Raw genomic sequence first — 17,308 nt, forward strand, 5'->3', positions numbered from 1 at the left:
AGTGGTGGGCTTCCAGGGTTTCTGTTGCTGTCAGAACACAGGAGCTACAAGTAAAACTTTGTCCTCATCTACTTTGTCCAAGATTCTTTCCTTTCTGTGTTATAGACCAGGATTAGGTTTTCTTTGCAGGTTTTTTTTCAGGCTTTTATGAGTGTAAGTCCATAAATGTGCAGCGCAATTCACTGGAATAGCTAAGGCTTCATGTTTTTCCAGCTGTTCTTATTTGTATGTTTATACTGGGATGTGGTCCCTTGAGTCATTCTTACCTCAATTTATAGAGCAACTTATCGTCCAGATACTGTTTACAGCTTCAGTCCTTCTCCTTGACTCACAGTAATCTTCTGTCTTGCAGATATTTCATGCATGGAGTTTGCAAGGAAGGAGACAACTGTCGCTACTCCCATGACCTCTCCACTAGTCAGTCTGCCATGGTGTGCAGGTATTACCAGCGAGGATGCTGTGCTTATGGAGATCGCTGCAGGTAAAGAAATGTCATTTGCCATCTTGTAGGAGAGTGTTCTCACTCCGAGTCCCTGAGTAGAGATCTCACAGGAAGGCAATAAATCTTAGTGTTTTCCTCTTTCATTACAACTTCAGAAATCTATAAAAATAGCTTCTTTTCACAAACTGGCTTATCTTGGTAAATGCTACAGTGTTTTGCTTTGCTATGCAAATAAATAAGCAAAGGCAAGGTGAGAAGAGAACTGGTTTTTGTAGAAGTGCTAGTTGTCAGAATGTGGAGTGGATTTTATTAGTAACGTGAGTAGATGATTTAATAGAAATCTGAGGCAACATTCAAACTAGCTGAGCTGATGGAACTGAGTTACATTTGGTAAGTGATCATAAAAGCATGAACAGGTAAGATTCCCCCCTTCTCCTCCCCCAGATTGTGTGTGTTTCTTCTGGAGTTGCTTCTCTGACACTTCAACTGCCATTTTGGAAAAGTAGCTGTAGTGTAGTCACATAGATTCTAAACTGTTGCCTGTGCAAAGTGGCCCTACATTATTAAAACATAGTATGATTTTAACCTCTACCCCTGAAATTATTAAAAAGAAAAAAAGAAAGTGTGAAGAAAGGAGAAGGATGCTTTCGTGATATAGCAAAGCTTTACAAAGGATTAGGGATGTTTGCATCATCTTAGGTCTGCTTAATTAAAATTTAGCAGGAGTTTTAGCATTCTGTCTTGTTGCAGCTCCAATGCATGATGAAACATTTGCATTGTGACTTTATATGGTAGTTCACAGTTAGGCTTTACTTTCGTGTTTAATATATGGTTGCAGGAAAGATAACAAAAATAAGTCTCTCTGTAGCCTTCTATCTACCAACATTACTTTCTTGATCATGTGGATTAGGAGTCTGCAAACTTTCGATCATGCACCCACCTCATCAGTGAAAAGTTTTTGAACACCCCCTATATATATATATATTTATAGATACTCTAATAATACATTATGTACATTATAAAACATACACAAAAATCAGAATTTAAAAAATGATGCCATAAAGATGAAAGCAACATTTTCTAAATATTTTATTAACAGTCCAAACCCATTTTTGCTCTCACTAAAAGCCTTATTAGTAATAGTATTCTTTTGCTTACAGTAATGTTGCTTGAAAATGCTTCATTATTTTTTAAAATCTTAATTTAACATCTTGTAATACACCGTTTTGAAGGCCTCATTCTAAGTTTGGTTTATTTCAGTACGTAGTTTTAATGGCTGTCATAGCTGAAAAAGATCTTTCACAGAGATACGTAGATCCAAAAGAAAGAATTGTATTGTTGGCTGCACTTACTAATGCGTGATAATGGTTTTCAATTATATCCACTGATTATGCAAAGATTTTTGCTAAAATGTGGCTAGTAAATTTCCATCTTGCTTGATCTTGATGAGCTGTTCTTGCAGACGAATTGGAAGGTGTTGAATTTTTATATTTTTAACAGTTGGGTCCAAGACCCACTGAAACTCTTTGGAAGATTTTTAAACATGTAAGAGAATTCTGTTTCCAAGTTTAAGTGTACAACTATGAGAGTTTTATAGTTGACACGTGCATCATTTTTGGCAACAGAATAGCGTACTGGCAGAAATGCTTTGGAGCAGTGGTTTTCAGAATGTTGTCTCTATACCACAAGTTTCTTTCAAAAAGCGGTTACTTGTTCTTAAAATGTCTTTACCTTGAAAGGACAGATCGAGTGTGTTTATGTTTTTTGAAAATGTCTGTCATCACAGTGAAGGTCAGCAAATTTGGAAGACTTGTCTTTTTGCGAAAGAAAAATGCATAACTCATCTTTGACAACTTCTAAGCGCTTTACCACGATAACCAGCAAACCTCTGTGACACAGAAGATTTTCATGGTTGCTCTCCATCTTGTAACAAAGTGTTGTAAAGATTTGACTCTTTAAAGGTCACTTTGTAGCACTTGTGGTTCTGGCTCCATCTTTGATACAATATTTTGCCTGTGAAGGATTTAAGAATGAATTTCTGGGGTAGTGCTGTCTCTCTACCCTTACCCTGGAATTTTTTTTTTTTTTTTATTCTAGTTAAAGCAGTGGCTCCTTCAGGGGTTACACTTGGACAGTTTTTCCATAAAACGCTGTTTTTTATTGAAGTCACTTACTGTTGAGAATGTCCTCCAGTACATCATTTTGTCTTTATTAAAGAAGTAGTTTGAGAATATATCTCTTTGGGTACATATTTTCTAGTGGCTCACAAAAAGTAGTTCTTTGTGTCTTTCGTTGTTAAACAGAACCTAGCAAATATTGTAAGCTGAGACATGTTAGAAACATCTGTACTTTCATCCAGCTGTGAAATTTGTTCTAATACTTGTTTCTTTAAATCTGCAGCGTGTTTTCTATGTGTTTCCCAACATTATTTGCTGACAAAGGAATGTGTTTTACTCTGTTCCCATATTGTTTTCCATGTGTTATTTCAGTCATTTTTACCACAGCAGGAAGAACAATTGATCCAGTGGGATGGGCCTTTTTGTCTTTCATTATTATGTAAAAAACCTCAAAAGAGGCTTCTAAATATGCATTGTCAAGTTTTGTCAAGTACTGGGTTGAGTATTGCATGACTTGAAACATCTCTGAAAAAATGGTAGAGGTTTGTCTTCATGTTCTGGATGTCTAGATTTTAAAGTCTTGCTAATTGCGATGGCTTTGTACTACCATTAGCTAATACTTCAAGGCACAATGTACACTGAGGGCAAGGTTTGTTGTTAATAACAGTGAATATCAATATTTCAAAGTCATCTTGGTAATCTCAGATTTGTGGGTTTTTTCCCTCTTCTCTCTCCCCCAAAGTTCTTGTGAGCCCTGATTAGGTTGGCATTGTCTTTACCGTGCTATGTGCCTGATGAAAAGCTTGTAGGAGGAGTGTTAGCTCTGACATTTTCTTGTTATTTGCTTTTGCTCACATTATCAGTATTGTCTTCAGTCCACAGTTGATTTGGAGGAATCTTTTTAAGCCACTTATTCGTTTTGTCAGTTAGTTTAGGTAAAACAAGATAATATAATCTGCCAATCCATTTAATTGGGCACAAGCTGTTGCAGTATACTGGATGTAAATGAACAAGTGAGGGTACCACTGTGCGCCCTGCTGAGTGGTGGAACACCCGCTCCTCCTGCAGGACACTGTGTGCATACCATACACGTTGACCCTCTGACATACGGTCTGAGTGAGGACACTGCCATCAATCTGTATGTTAAATATTAGTAAAACTTAAATTCTTATTTTTTAGGAAAAAATAATGAGAAGTAGTTCTCGTATCATCTTCCCACACCCCAGCGGGTTTTCCTGCTCATCTGATAGGGTGCATGCATAACACTTTGGGGGCCACTGATGTAGAGGTCTGAAGGCTTGACTTTTAAATTTGTGCTTCGTAGCTTCTTTAGGATTTCAAAGCTGACATTTAGTTGGGAACATCTCTTTAATATGCAAGGACTGTGACACTTTGTTATTTTCAATCTGACACAAGGTAAATGAATCACGGTTGTTTAAAAGTTTTGTATGATCTCCAAAAATTGCCGCCTCCTGTCCTTGAAATTAGTCAGCAAATATATTAAGACTTCAAAGGTACACCTGCATTTTATTTTCTCATGTAGTCTATTAGTTGCTGGATGGCAGATTTTTGAGGGAAACAGTGCTTTCCTGTTGTTTGTGGGTGGTAGGAATAAAAGTGTTCTGAGCATCGTTTTCAACAATAAGTTGAAAGAGGCATTAGAAATAACTACTAAAATTCCACGTGAAATCTGAATGAGACAAGATGCTCTGACACAGAAGAAGAATCATTTATGTTGGTAGGGATCTCTGGAGCTGTGCTGCAGGCAGAGCCCACTTAGATCAGGTTGCCCAATGGATTATCCAGTCAGGTTTTGATTATCTGCAAGGATGAAGATTGTGTAGCCTCTCTGGACACCTGTTCCAGTGTTTGACTACTTTCACAGTGAATTTAAAAACTTGAATTGAAAAACTGTTAACATCCCAATTTTAGACTTCTGTCTACTTAGTGTCATCCTATGGCCGCACCTATGAGAAGACTCTGGCTGCATCTTTCCTGTAGCTTCCCACAGGGTAGCTGAAGACAGCAGTATCTGCCCTTAGTCTTCCCTTTTGAAGCTGAATGAACTAATTTATCTCATTCAGTATAATACTACATGTGCATAATAGATATGTGACTGGTTTTGGACATAATTGAAGTTCATTCTATGTAAGTTAAGTAAGTATTGTGCATGCTGCTCCATTTCCTCCAAAGTCATGAAGTATTTTCTGCTTCCTCAAACAATGCTAACAGATGACACAAGTGGAAGCATGTCTATAAAGGGTCATCAGTGACTTTCTCTTCCAAGCCAATTCTAGGTCCTCCTTCCAGATAGTGTGTTTATGTCTTAATCGTTTATTTCCAATACCTTGGGCTGCTTTATGGAGGTATTTTTTTGTGAAGAGTTGACATTGTGTTTTAACTTCTTAGATATGAACATACCAAGCCACTGAAAGAGGAAGAAGTGACTGATGTGGATCCAGATGAAAAAATTTATGCCTCGGTATCCTCAGACTTCGCATTACTCCCTGAAACAGTTGAAGAAATTATTGCTGAGATAGAAGATGAAAATGTAGATCTGGCAGCTGCAGGAGTAGGTGCTGAAGACTGGGTGAATGCTGTAGAGTTTATCCCTGGGCAGCCATACTGTGGACGTGGTAAGCTGATCATGTGCTAACAGTAAATTTCTATCATAGGTCAACAGTTTCTATGTAGCTCATTTATTTTAATGCTTTGGGTTTTGTTGAGTACAGCTATTCATATTTAATCACTTGAAGTGATCTGTCCTTAATCTACACTTGAATTTTCCAATGTGAATAGTCAGACTGTTCCACGTTAGTTGCTACTGCTGTCTGATGATCTGAAACCAGGTATACTTAAAGACAGTCTCTGCATAATTGTCTTCCTCTTGTTATGATTCTGAATGACTTGGAGAATCTCCTTCTTTAAAGTTCAGTTTGCATATGTGATGGGAGAAGAAAATACTGCTGATGCAATTAATATCACTACTCTGGAAAGATAATACGCTGCCTTTGGTTTTTGGCTTTTTTTATTTGTTTGGTTTGAGATTTATTTGCAATTAAAAGTTTTCCAGTGGATGTACAGATTCTCGTAGAATGAATTGAAGCCTAATGCTTGCTTTCGTGAATCCCACAGCGATTCAGACTAGAGGCTGAAAGTAACTTATTCTGGTTACCTCTCTGAGACTTGACTTTCTAATACTGTGACAGCTCACGTTGAGAATGAGGTTAAAGAAGGTCATGATATGGGACAAGAATACTTGTCATCTGCTTTCCCTGCGGAAAGGTAGCACAAAGGCTTATAATTTATGTGAGAAGTAGGCTGAAGGTGTTTACTTTAGCTCTTGGCACTCTAAAACTGAAGGCTTATGGCCATGAGTACTCAAATAATTGTTTGAATCTGAAACAGAGCCCTTGCGCCCAGAAGAGTTTGAAGTTGTCATACAGTGCTCAGATAATACTACTTTGTCTCCACAGCACTTCTCATATCTGAAAAGAAAATTACCTTCTCAATGTTACAGGGTGCTGCTGCTGGAGCCTGCTCTGATCTGGTTTGAGGAATGGTGAAGGGGAAGAGAATGGTTGGGCAACATTAACATTTTGCTAGTGTTGTTGAGAAGTTTGATTATGGAATTGTTTAGTGTATCTGTGATTTGGATATAGGCAAAAGGAATGAAAACTTCTCTTCCACCTGTTAATATGTCATCTTACTGTCATAAAAGATACATCTTCTGCCTTCATTGAGGTGAAGGATCCCTCTTCTGAATCTTTTAATCGGAATAGAATACTGTAGATTGGAAGGGACTTCTAGATTTCATCTAGTTCATTTTCTGCTCAAAGCAGGGTCAGCTGCATGAGGTTGCCAGGGGCTTTGATTAGCTGAATTTCTGTCCTTGGAGATGTTCAAAATACTACAAGCTCTGGGCAGCCTTCACAGTATTTGACTTTTTTCACAAGGAAAACCTTTCCTAATACGTAAATTGATTTTTCCTTGCCTCATCTTGCCTTCTTTCTCTCTTGTCCTGTGCACATCTGACAAGAGTCTGGCTCTGCAGTTTTTGGATATTTTTTTTTTCCTTTCTGTTAAATAGTTAAAGGTAGCAATAAGATCACTTCTTAAGCTCAACAAGTCCAGTTTCCTCAGTCTCTCTTCATGAACTTCAGCCCCCTTAAAGGCTGGGTGGCCCTCCACTGGAATCAATTCATTGTTAGTTTGAACACGCAGAGATCTTTTAAGTACACCTACTCCTTCTAGGAGAGCTGGTGCTCTCTCCTAAGTTCCTGAAGGGAAAGAGCGTTTTGTTACACCTTTAACTCAGTTTTATTGAAGCAGTTCCTTTTTCTAGAGATTTAGGCTTATTTTTAATGGAAACTTGTGGCTGCCACAGATCAGGTTAAATAACGGCTTATTTTCTGAATCTTGTTCCAAATTCTCTGTTTTATATTCTTTGAAATTTTATGTATTTTAATGTACAAACATACTCATCTATTTGTTCTGAACAGTGCTATATGTTGCTAATTCCAATGATGACTTCTTAAAAACTGCATTTGAAAAACTTCCCTTTATTGCAACCACTGTCTTTATTAAGCTATAAAACTGAAGAACCTTGGTATAGTGATCAGGAAGATGTGTGCAGTGTCCCCTACAGTGTGTACTTCAAAGCCTTACAGATTGTTCTTGCCAAATGCCTTAAACTTTAAAAGGGAACCTATTTCTCAAGATTAGCTAGAAGCCTGTGTGTTTTAAATTCTTAGAAATGCTGAAGATTCAGTGTTGGCAGTTTAACCATGAGTATAGTTAAATGGGCTATAATGGGGCTATATAATTGGGCTGTAATGCTCATCTTTTACTGTGAACCAAGACATTCTGCTAATGCAAGGTGATTCTTGGATTTGGGACTAAACCTTACCTCAAGGCCTAGCAAAGAAAATAGTGATGTTTCTTCAGATAATCACTTGGTTGATGTACAGATGCATCACATTTCTGTATTCTGCTGCTGCTGTTCTACATGTTCTGGAATAGTTGAGGGAGAGTAGAAAGGCAGAAATATACGAAACAGTCTGAATTGAGTGGCTGTTTCCTGCTGCTACAAGTACAAGTGTGTCCTAGAGTGAAAGCAGGTGGTGTGTGAATTGAAGGCAATGAACAAGTTTTTTTTCACTAGTATGAATTTAACCCTGTTGGCTGTGACATTGGCAGTGCGAAGATAGAGATTGGGTCCACCTGCTGGAGAGTGATGGTTTTGAAAGCAGCAGACTGAGTAGCAGAGTAAATGTTACTCTGGGGGATGTTGGATTCAGAACTACAGAGGCAATGGAGTCTTGTGAATCTCTCTAATTTTGTTTTCAAAGGGAAAGCAAAACTGTAGCAGATGCAGTGCAGTAGATTCGGGAGATACGTATGCAGGGCTTTAGGTTATGGAAGCTTGAGATATTCACAAGTGGAAATACTAATTCAATTTTTATTTCACAGAAATGCAACTTGCTGAGGGGAGGTGCTGAGACAGCACAAAAGACTGGGACTAGAAAACCAGTGTCACTTAGCATTTTTTCCAAGTATCCAGAGCCATTATTAAAGACTAACATTCATAGATCTGTATCTTTTTGTCTAGATGTCTAGTCAGTAAGAACTGGTTGTACTTCTTTTTGCAAGGATGATGTTGTGGACTGGGCTGGAATTTAGCAGTATTGTGCATGTTGACTACAATAGTTGGTAGTTTGTTTTAAGTAAGAACTCAATACTTCTTTTGTGCCAAGATGTGAAACTTTGCTCTCTCCTTCTGTGGGCCAGCATAGTAAATATAAATGGGTTTCTAAGTCAGTCTCTGGAGGGGTAAGACTTCAAAGCTTTTATTCTCCAAGAACTTCAGTTACTAAGTGTGTTGTGGGTTTGTTGGTTTTGGGTTGTGTGTTTGTTTTTTTTTTTAATGACTAAAACCCTTATTAAGTGAAGTTTTGACAAAAGATATCCTTGGGAGGAACGAAGGTGACTCTGGAAAATTTTTCTGTTAAGAGAAGCTTTAAATGTGCCTCTCCTTTCAAAGTATGCATTTTCCAGGGATATAGGATTGCCTTAATCAAAGATATCTTGCCAGCCCCATTACAAGAAGTACTGTATTACTCAGTTCCTTTAAAACTCAGCTGTGTCTGTCTGTCTAGCAGGCTACTGTCCATCCATACTACCATCTACTAGATTTACTAACCTCTCCTCCTTCAGTAATGGTCAAACAAGATGTGAGAAGTCGGGTGAATCATCTAGGTAAAAAAATCTGTAAAAACAGTAACTACAAAAAACACTAGGAAAAATGACAGTCAAGGGAATAGAAACTGACTGATAGTTGTGATTTTTGTTACTTTTGGAAGTGGAGACTGAGGATTTCAAACTGGGGGGCAGGGGGAAGAAGATTTCAATTAATAAGTACAAATTATTGTATTATACTCATCTACTCAGAAGAGTAGGTAGAGCCTAGTATATGGCTTGTTCTTTTTCGTGGCGCCAGTTCTCTAGAACTCGTGGGGAAGAAGAGGTAATGAAGATTTTTTGGTTAGGAATCCGGTACTGAAAAATGAGTAGGTTGGCAGTCGACTTGTTATTCTGTCACTTGCTTTTGAAAAGTATGTTTCTGGCAAACAGACTGATCCAATGTCAGTACGAGTGACCTCTAAAGTGAGAGGTGGTTCAAGAAGCAGACCTGAACTTACTTTGAGAGCTAATATTTTCCTGTGGTAATTTTCCATATTTGCTTATCCACCAAAGCTGAGCTCTTGGGGACCTGCTTTTTCTTTGTATGTCCAAAAGCTAACAGGCTGATAAATGCTTATTGTGTATCTTTGCTCCACGGGGATGAAAACTGTGTGAGAGTGCAGCCTCTGATTCTCCTTGAGAAGGAGTCTGTCTTTCACTGATCCAAGTATGCCTTTGATAGTTTTTGTGTACTTGTCCAAATCTAATGCTTGAACAGCTTATAAAAGTTACACTTTTAATAGTAAAGATGACTTTTTACTCTTGTAACAACTACTTGTCATGCAAATGAAGTCCAGTTGCTGTTCTTCTGGTGTTTATTTTGCATATAGTAGTGCTTTGTTGTTCTCCTGCATTCTACTGTATCTTCAGTTTCAAACTGACTGCTTTTGTCTTGTAACAAGCTTATCATCCTACTTATGTAATAATATCAAAAGGTTCTTTGACTTGTGGTGACACAGACAAGCGTATGTTCAAGAGATACAGGAAGAAGTGTTAAGCAGATGCTGTCTAAATGGGGAAGAGAAATTAATACAGATTTCAGTTCAGTTGAGAATTAGGTAAGGGAATTTACTCAGCCAGGATTTTGTGAACTGATGGCTAGCTTAGAGTGCAGTGACAGTGCCCTGAATTTCAGTTTCTTAAAGCTAGATTTGTGTCTGACTGCTGGTATCTGTGTAGGATAGGGGTTTTGGCAAATACCTAGAATAGTTTGGTAAGAGGTGTGGACACCTCATACAGATGCGTGGGAGTCTAGAAGTGAAAGTCTGTTTTTCAGGCTGAACAACAAAATGCTAATTAACCTGCATATAAGGACCTGCTGGTGTGGTGTTTCTATATGAGCATTTTGTTATGCTGGATACACCTTTATTGCTTCAGCTGTGTAATTTCTGGGAAAAAGCTTGTTAACTTTAGCCAATGGGGAATTGATTCTCAAAGCAGTGAGAGGTTTTTAAATACCTTATTTAATTGTTGCTGAACCAGAGTTGGTATAAAAATGTACTTGAGCTGCTGAGGACTAGTGAGATTTTCCTGATGCAGACTTAGCCTGTAAATGGCTGAATATGACCACTGAAACCTTGAGAGCTTTAGTCTTGTCTGGTTTAAAGGATGAAGACATTGGTTGTGCTTTCTTCAGTGAGAAAAGAACTGTTAGTTCAGGTTGAGGGTGGGTGAAACTTGGACTGAAATGAACCTTGGTTGTTTTTATTATTCTTTTTTGATAACTTGAGTGGGGTTATCTAAAGATTACTTTGCATTAAAACAACATATTCTCGAAATCTGAATTATATTGCTTACTGTCCTTAATTTTGTTCCCAGCTGCTCCTTCCTGCGCTGAAGCACCCTTGCAGGAAATGGTGATCGAGGAAGAATATGAAAAAGAAGTAGATGTGGAGATAAAAAAGGAGCTGTGCCCCTACGCTGCAGTAGGAGAATGTCGTTATGGGGAAAACTGCGTGTATATCCATGGGGATGTGTGTGATATGTGTGGACTGCAGGTCTTGCACCCAATTGATGCTGCGCAGAGATCCCAGCACATAAAGGTAACCAAACAACCGTCTGGTGTTAAACAGCTCTAAGTTATTGCTTCCTACCTCCCTGCAGTCTCTTGTCACTAATTCCCTTTCATTTGAAGATGCATGCAGGTTCAGGCAGTGAATGAAATTCCTGTTGTAAACTGGACTGTTTCCTGTCAGGGCTATATTCAAAAGCAGCTGGGTTTCCTTATCTGTGCTGGGAGAGCAGTCTGCTTAAAATACAAAAGCTTTGTTCTTTGCCTAGTAAAACCGGATGGGCTTCTAGATTGCCTTTCTCCTGTTTGAAAGCAATGTCTGAAGAAAGGAATTTGAACTCGGAATTGATTGTTCCCCACTGTCTGAGCAAACTTTTTTTAAGATAAAGATTTTTTTAGATTTAATCATGCTCCATTCATCATGCAAAACGGCAGAGTAAGACTGAGCTTAAAAACCCGCTTAGAATTCACCAGGTGACCAGTTGTCTCTGTAGTGGTTTTCTTTGTCTCTCCTTTTCAGTCTTGCATTGAAGCTCACGAGAAGGACATGGAGCTTTCATTTGCCGTCCAGCGTAGCAAAGACATGGTGTGCGGGATATGCATGGAGGTGGTGTATGAGAAGGCTAATCCTAGCGAGCGCCGCTTTGGGATCCTCTCCAACTGCAGCCACACTTACTGTCTCAAGTGCATCCGCAAGTGGAGGAGTGCTAAACAATTCGAGAGCAAGATTATAAAGTGAGGCACTTTCCCATTTTGACTGTGCTTTGTTACTATGGGAGAATTTAGTAACTTTTGACAACTTGCAACAAACTTCCAGGTGCAGACTGCAGAGAGACTGCATTTAATGCACACTAACTTTAGTTTGGAAGTGAAATAATTGTTAGGGATAACATTTACACTCTGATTTGGTTAATATGGAGTAAGTTTGCAAAACTCACTTAATGGTACAAAATAACTTTCGTTTATTTAGTAGCATGTTGTCCAGTGGTTACCATTTACTACTTGGATACCCAGCCAGGAATCTGAAAACAGATTAACCAGTTCAGAATGTATGCTGCTTAATTCATTACTGCTCTAGTCCATTAATTAGTTGGCAAAACATTTCTCCATTAAAGGCTGTTTTAAAAGAACAAAGTTCCAATCAAATAAATACATAAATCAAGCCAAAATAAATGTATTTAATTCTAAAGAAAAAGGAGTTTGTGTGAAGTGTTTTTTCAAGCTGTTCTCAGACAAGCTGCCCAGCTGCCATTGAGTTCTTGAAGAGAGTTTAGGTTAGCTTCATGTGTAAAAGACAATCTAGATTGAAAAGCCCATACAGCAAGTGTGTGGGTACAGTACATATCTAAAGATGGATATATGCCATGACTCGATGTATAGGAGAGAGAGTGCCCTGTAATGCAGAGTTTTGCAGCACAGTCTGTTAATTTCCCAGGTCCTGCCCAGAATGTCGGATCACATCTAACTTTGTCATTCCAAGTGAGTACTGGGTGGAGGAGAAGGAAGAGAAGCAGAAACTCATTCAGAAGTACAAGGAGGCAATGAGGTATGAGCGCTGCAGCCTTTTTTCAAGTTGAGACAGCAGAGATAAAGGCATACCCGGAGAAGGGTGTTGATGTAAAGCCCTCTCACATTTCATTTCCACTATGACATGTGAAATGCGTCCTTACCCATCTGCTCACAGATGCATGCAGCCACACAGTCATGAAGCTATTCCTGTGTTTTTTGACCTCAGTCTTTCCCTTCCATATGCAAAAAACTGTATGGTTTTTAGCCATACTGTAGTACGAGCTTGTGCGCTGCAACCCATCAGTATCCCTATGCATGCATCAGCCCACACACATTGTGTAATATGTTATTGCTGTGTGCAGGTGTTATACTGCCAAAATACCTTCAGCTCCAAATGGTACCTGAGATCCTTTTGGACCGCAGGTAAATGCAATTCTGAAGTCTGGTTGGGGTCCGCTATGAGTAAGGGTTGTGGTGTTTTCCTTTTCCAGCAACAAGCCGTGCAGGTATTTTGATGAAGGCCGTGGGAGCTGTCCATTTGGAGGGAACTGTTTTTACAAGCACGCCTACCCTGATGGCCGCCGAGAGGAGCCGCAGAGACCCAAAGTGGGGACATCGAGTAGATACCGGGTCAGTGCTGCTGGTTTTTGTCTTATCTGCACAGATAGAGCGCAAGGTGGGGGGGAATACATTACATCAGATGCCTTGAGAAGAGGACAGGGAAGTGGTGACATTTGTTACTTCTGACAGATCTGTGTAATGGTGAATTTGAAGGAGGCGGTGGTCTAAAGTTAGTGAATGCCAGAGGCCAAGATGGAAAAAGTGGATTTTTAAATCTTTCCTAGTATACCAATATACTGAGGTAAAAATGTTGAGCAGCATTACTAAAGGTGTGTAAGGGTAAATTCTGCTGGAGCTCAGTGTCTCCCTGAATGAGAAAACGTGGTTTCTTGCATGTCAGAAAGCATGCTGAGGGCTGAACCTTGTCAGCCTGTGGGAAGACTCCTGCCTTGTACCACTTGGTGACCTGGGGAGATGCTTGTGTTCCCTTTGCAGGCCCAACGGAGGAATCGGTTCTGGGAGTTCATTGAGGAGCGAGAGAACGGTGATCCGTTCGAGACCGATGAGGACGAGGTGGTGACCTTTGAGCTCGGTGAGATGTTGCTTATGCTGTTGGCAGCAGGAGGTGATGATGAGCTAACGGATTCCGAGGATGAGTGGGACTTGTTTCATGATGAGCTGGAAGATTATTATGACTTGGATCTATAGCACCTGTCAGTCGAGTGTGGACTGTCGTCTTGGCTTCAGGCAGTAGCTATTACCTGTGGTGTTGTGGCAGTGCCTGTGTTTCTCCTAGGCAGGCCAATCAATTCCAGGTGCTGTTGTAATAACTTTTACCCAGGGTCTGTCTCTTCCCATCCCCTCCCACCCCAGGAGTGTTGTTTTTCCTCTGTTTAAACAAATAACAAGAAATAAATCTTTAAAATGTTAGTTTTTGTAAAAATGAATTTAACTGTCAAACAGTTAGCTTAGGTTTGTTGCTTCATCTGTGTACCCAACAGAGTTCACCCAGTTCCAGGGTTAAAGTGTTTACAGGACTTCCACACTCATTTTGAAGAGCCCAGATACAAAAATGAGCAGTGGCCATGCAGTGGGGATGTAAATTGGCTGATGGCCTTTTTTTTTTTTTCTGTCTTTGTACCAATATTTCTGACTTCAGGCCAGATACAAATACTCTCTTTCTGGCATCAGCTCCGTTCCAGCCCCCTCATGTACACATCTTCATTTGTGATTTTGGTCTCTTGTTTACTTGCACATTACTATTACTACTGTGTAACCAGAACCAGGTGTGAACGTTCTGGGTTTTTACTGTGTTTAGCATGAAAGGAAAAATGTCTTTGTGAAAGGAGAACTCTCTATGTGTATATACAGATAAATGTAGAGTTGGACCTCAAGGATGGGGAGACTCTGTGTAAGTTAAAAATAACAAAACCATCTTTCATCCCCTCTTGGTGCATGAAGTCTAGCCTCCAATTGGACATGAAACTGGTTTAGTGGTCTCAGCCCGGTCTGTGGCAGTGATCTTAACTATCGCTTAACTTAATAGATAGCACTCCCTAATACACCAGCTCTCTTTCATGTGTATGATTAGGGTTGTCCAGGAGCAGAAATCCGGTTAGCTAAGGTAGGATCAGAGGAATGCCAGAGAGAGGCCCCTTTAGCTTTATTGCTCTGTAAGTTTTAGAACTCGGTGTAACCACTTAAGCTTTGAGCTTCGCTAGGAAATTGCTGTGCTTCTCGGCTGGTTTGAGGTGGACGTGCCTCTCGGCGTCTGAGTTGGGCAGGTTGCCTGGTAAAGCTGTTCAGCTTACGTGAGTTATTGCTTACAAAGGCAGTCATGCAGTTTCTGGCTGTAATTTGCATTGAGAAATTAATTTGCCACCAAAGCCCCAGCACAGGAATTTTAACCTTGCATTACATTATTGCTGTTTTTTATTGACTCGTGGATGCCCCGTGATCTGTTCTCCTGCTGCTCTTGTCCCTTAGACTGCCTCTCCTTTCACTTTTAAATGGAATGAGAAATTGTTCTGAGGTCTATAACGTATTGTTTTGCAGCTGCCTTTTGTAAGAAGCACTTTTCCCAAATAAAAAAAAAATCAAAAAAAGGAAACAAAAAGTCTGTCTATTCTTTTAAGTTTGAAGCTTCTGTTTCAGCTTGATTGTTTTTGTGTGTTTTTGTAAATATAAAGGCATTTATGTCACTTAACTCCTGCAGAATAATGTCATGCTAACATGGAATTTTAACTTGGTTATAACCTTTCCAGCAAAGAGCTTGTAATGTAAGGAAGCCATTGTGAATAGACAGCTGAGACAATTTAACTGTTGACAGAATATATGGGGCTGTTTGTGGGAACAGACAGGGCTTACTTTCTCAGATGTAAGTTCTGCATTATGGTATTAATTTAGTCCTGAACAAAGTCAATTGTAGTATATGTTCTATTGATAGTTTCCTGTCATAATGCTGTTTGAACAGCAAGTCCCAAGTGTTGCCACAGGCCACTTCCTGAGAATCCACACGTTCTTTAAGCCTGTGTGTGTTCAAAAAGGAGGATTCTTTTGCAGAAATACATTAAGTTGGAAGTGAACTACAAGAAACATATTCAGATGCTGAGGAGTATGACCAGGAAAAGTATAACTGATCAGTCCAAAACCATCTTTGGTTGATTTGGGTTTTTTTCCATAGGCAAGTAGCAGAAGGAGAAAGATTTGAATGTAATTTATGCAAATAACATTTAAAACTGAGGTAGACAGAAATAGGGAAAAAATGGCTTTGTAGTAGAACTAGCCTCCCCTACATAGTGAATGTAAGTTGTTAACATCCTGTTTGAAAGCTGCATTCAAACGTAAGTTTATCAAAGATGTGTTCTGATAAGGTGGCAAAAGGTAATAAACTTACCAGCCAGATCATGTAGATCAGCTTTCCTTCACAAGGGGTCAGAAAGAACATGCTTTACTTATTTGTGTATGTGTGGCACAATGGTTGGTGCTGCTGCTTCTAAACCTTCTGTACACGTTCAAGGGAAGCTGAGAATACACCAATAAGTGATTTGCTCTGGTGGAGGCTCCCCTGTTTAGCTGCAAGGTGACTGATGTAGTCATGAGCATCATGACAAGTAGTTTCAGTTGATCTCCTTTGAAATGTGCTGTGGTCGTTCTTCTGGAAGTTAAAGAACTGCATGTATTTGTCATCAAGCAATACTGCTGTGTGTCCCTTCCACTTTGAACCTTGCCATTGGTAGGTCTGTTTGTAAGCTTCCTGCTGCATTATGATTTCCCACCCCAAACTGGAATGACTGAAGAGAGTAGGGCCCTTGGAATAAGTGAAGTATGTTAGTAGGCTGCTCTGTTTTTCCTTTGTAAGAAAAGGAATAATGTCCGTAGAATTAAGGCAAACTTTTAATGTAAAAAAAATTGACAGTGATGACTTAAGCTGTGCTATATTTTCTCCAGGCAAATATCTAAGGTACAGAAATGGAAGAGGCCAATGAGAGTTGTGTTCAGATGAAAAAGGTATAAAGATTCATAAACTTCCCCCAGCAAAATCTTGATTTCAAACCAAAAATTTTTAGAAGACAACGCATGCTCTTGCTTGAAGTGCCTTGGCTTAATTCCCTATGCAAGAATATATGGGTATGATTTGATCTAAAATTTTGCATCCTGTATTAAGCGCAAAGCAAGTGTCTGCTGCTGCCCATTCCAGCTGATTGATGAGACAAGCAAAGATCACTTCCTTACAACCTCTGCTGCTTTAGTTCAAATCCGGAGAGCTCCTACCTGACTCTGGTCCAAGGTTCTTGTAGCCTTGCTGATGGAATACCTGCTACATTTAGTGAAACACAAAGTAGCTCTTTTCTGCTACAGCGGGTACGAAATAGATTTCCGTTTGGAGGATACCGTGGGGTACAGGATGTCTCATGTTTGGAACAAAACTTTTATAGATGGAATTCCTAATGCTCCAGAGGGAAACCACATGTGGTCTTTTAATGATTGAGTTATAATACAGGACTGCGCTGTGCCCACTTCATTGAGTGAAACACAAAGTAACTCTTTCCTGCTACAGCAGGTACTAAATAGATTTCCATTTGGAGGATACCGTGAGGTACAGGGTGTCTCATGTTTGGAACAAAACTTGTATAGATGGAATTCCTAATGCTACAGCAGCTTAAAACCAGAGGGAAACCACATGTGGTCTTTTTATGATTGAGTTATAATACAGGACTGCGCTGTTGGGATCAAGTTGCTACAATGTCAATTTTAATCTAATGCTAGTATTAAACTCTAGTTGTGGTGAGCCTCGCTTGTGGTAAACAAAACTGCACAGACTTGGCAGTGAAAACAGCAATATGATGTCAGTTTTAATCTAATGCTAGTATTAAATTGTAGTTGTGGTGAGGCCTCGCTCGTGGTAAACAAAACTACACAGAC

General features: G+C 39.5%; 1 protein-coding gene across 1 annotated transcript; it reads left to right on the plus strand.

Moving 5' to 3' along the window:
* The first annotated feature begins 325 nt into the window (after positions 1-325).
* Positions 326-14,999, plus strand: MKRN1 (makorin ring finger protein 1). The gene is made up of 7 exons (XM_014937466.1): positions 326-481; positions 4,969-5,195; positions 10,621-10,844; positions 11,334-11,548; positions 12,249-12,359; positions 12,814-12,952; positions 13,379-14,999. The coding sequence occupies exons 1-7, from the start codon at positions 360-362 to the stop codon at positions 13,589-13,591; spliced, it is 1,251 nt and encodes a 416-aa protein (XP_014792952.1). The 5' UTR covers positions 326-359; the 3' UTR covers positions 13,592-14,999.
* The last annotated feature ends 2,309 nt before the right edge of the window (positions 15,000-17,308 follow it).

Source organism: Calidris pugnax, unplaced genomic scaffold (assembly GCF_001431845.1).
Source record: "Calidris pugnax isolate Ruff unplaced genomic scaffold, ASM143184v1 scaffold1, whole genome shotgun sequence".
Taxonomy (NCBI): domain Eukaryota; kingdom Metazoa; phylum Chordata; class Aves; order Charadriiformes; family Scolopacidae; genus Calidris; species Calidris pugnax.

Bases quoted from the DNA above. Each gene is read 5' to 3' on its own strand.
- MKRN1 (XM_014937466.1), top strand. From the start codon at position 360: ATGCATGGAGTTTGCAAGGAAGGAGACAACTGTCGCTACTCCCATGAC. The intron at 5,196-10,620 runs GTAAGCTGATCA...TTTTGTTCCCAG, and splicing joins GCAGCCATACTGTGGACGTG to CTGCTCCTTCCTGCGCTGAA. The intron at 11,549-12,248 runs GTGAGGCACTTT...TTAATTTCCCAG, and splicing joins TTCGAGAGCAAGATTATAAA to GTCCTGCCCAGAATGTCGGA.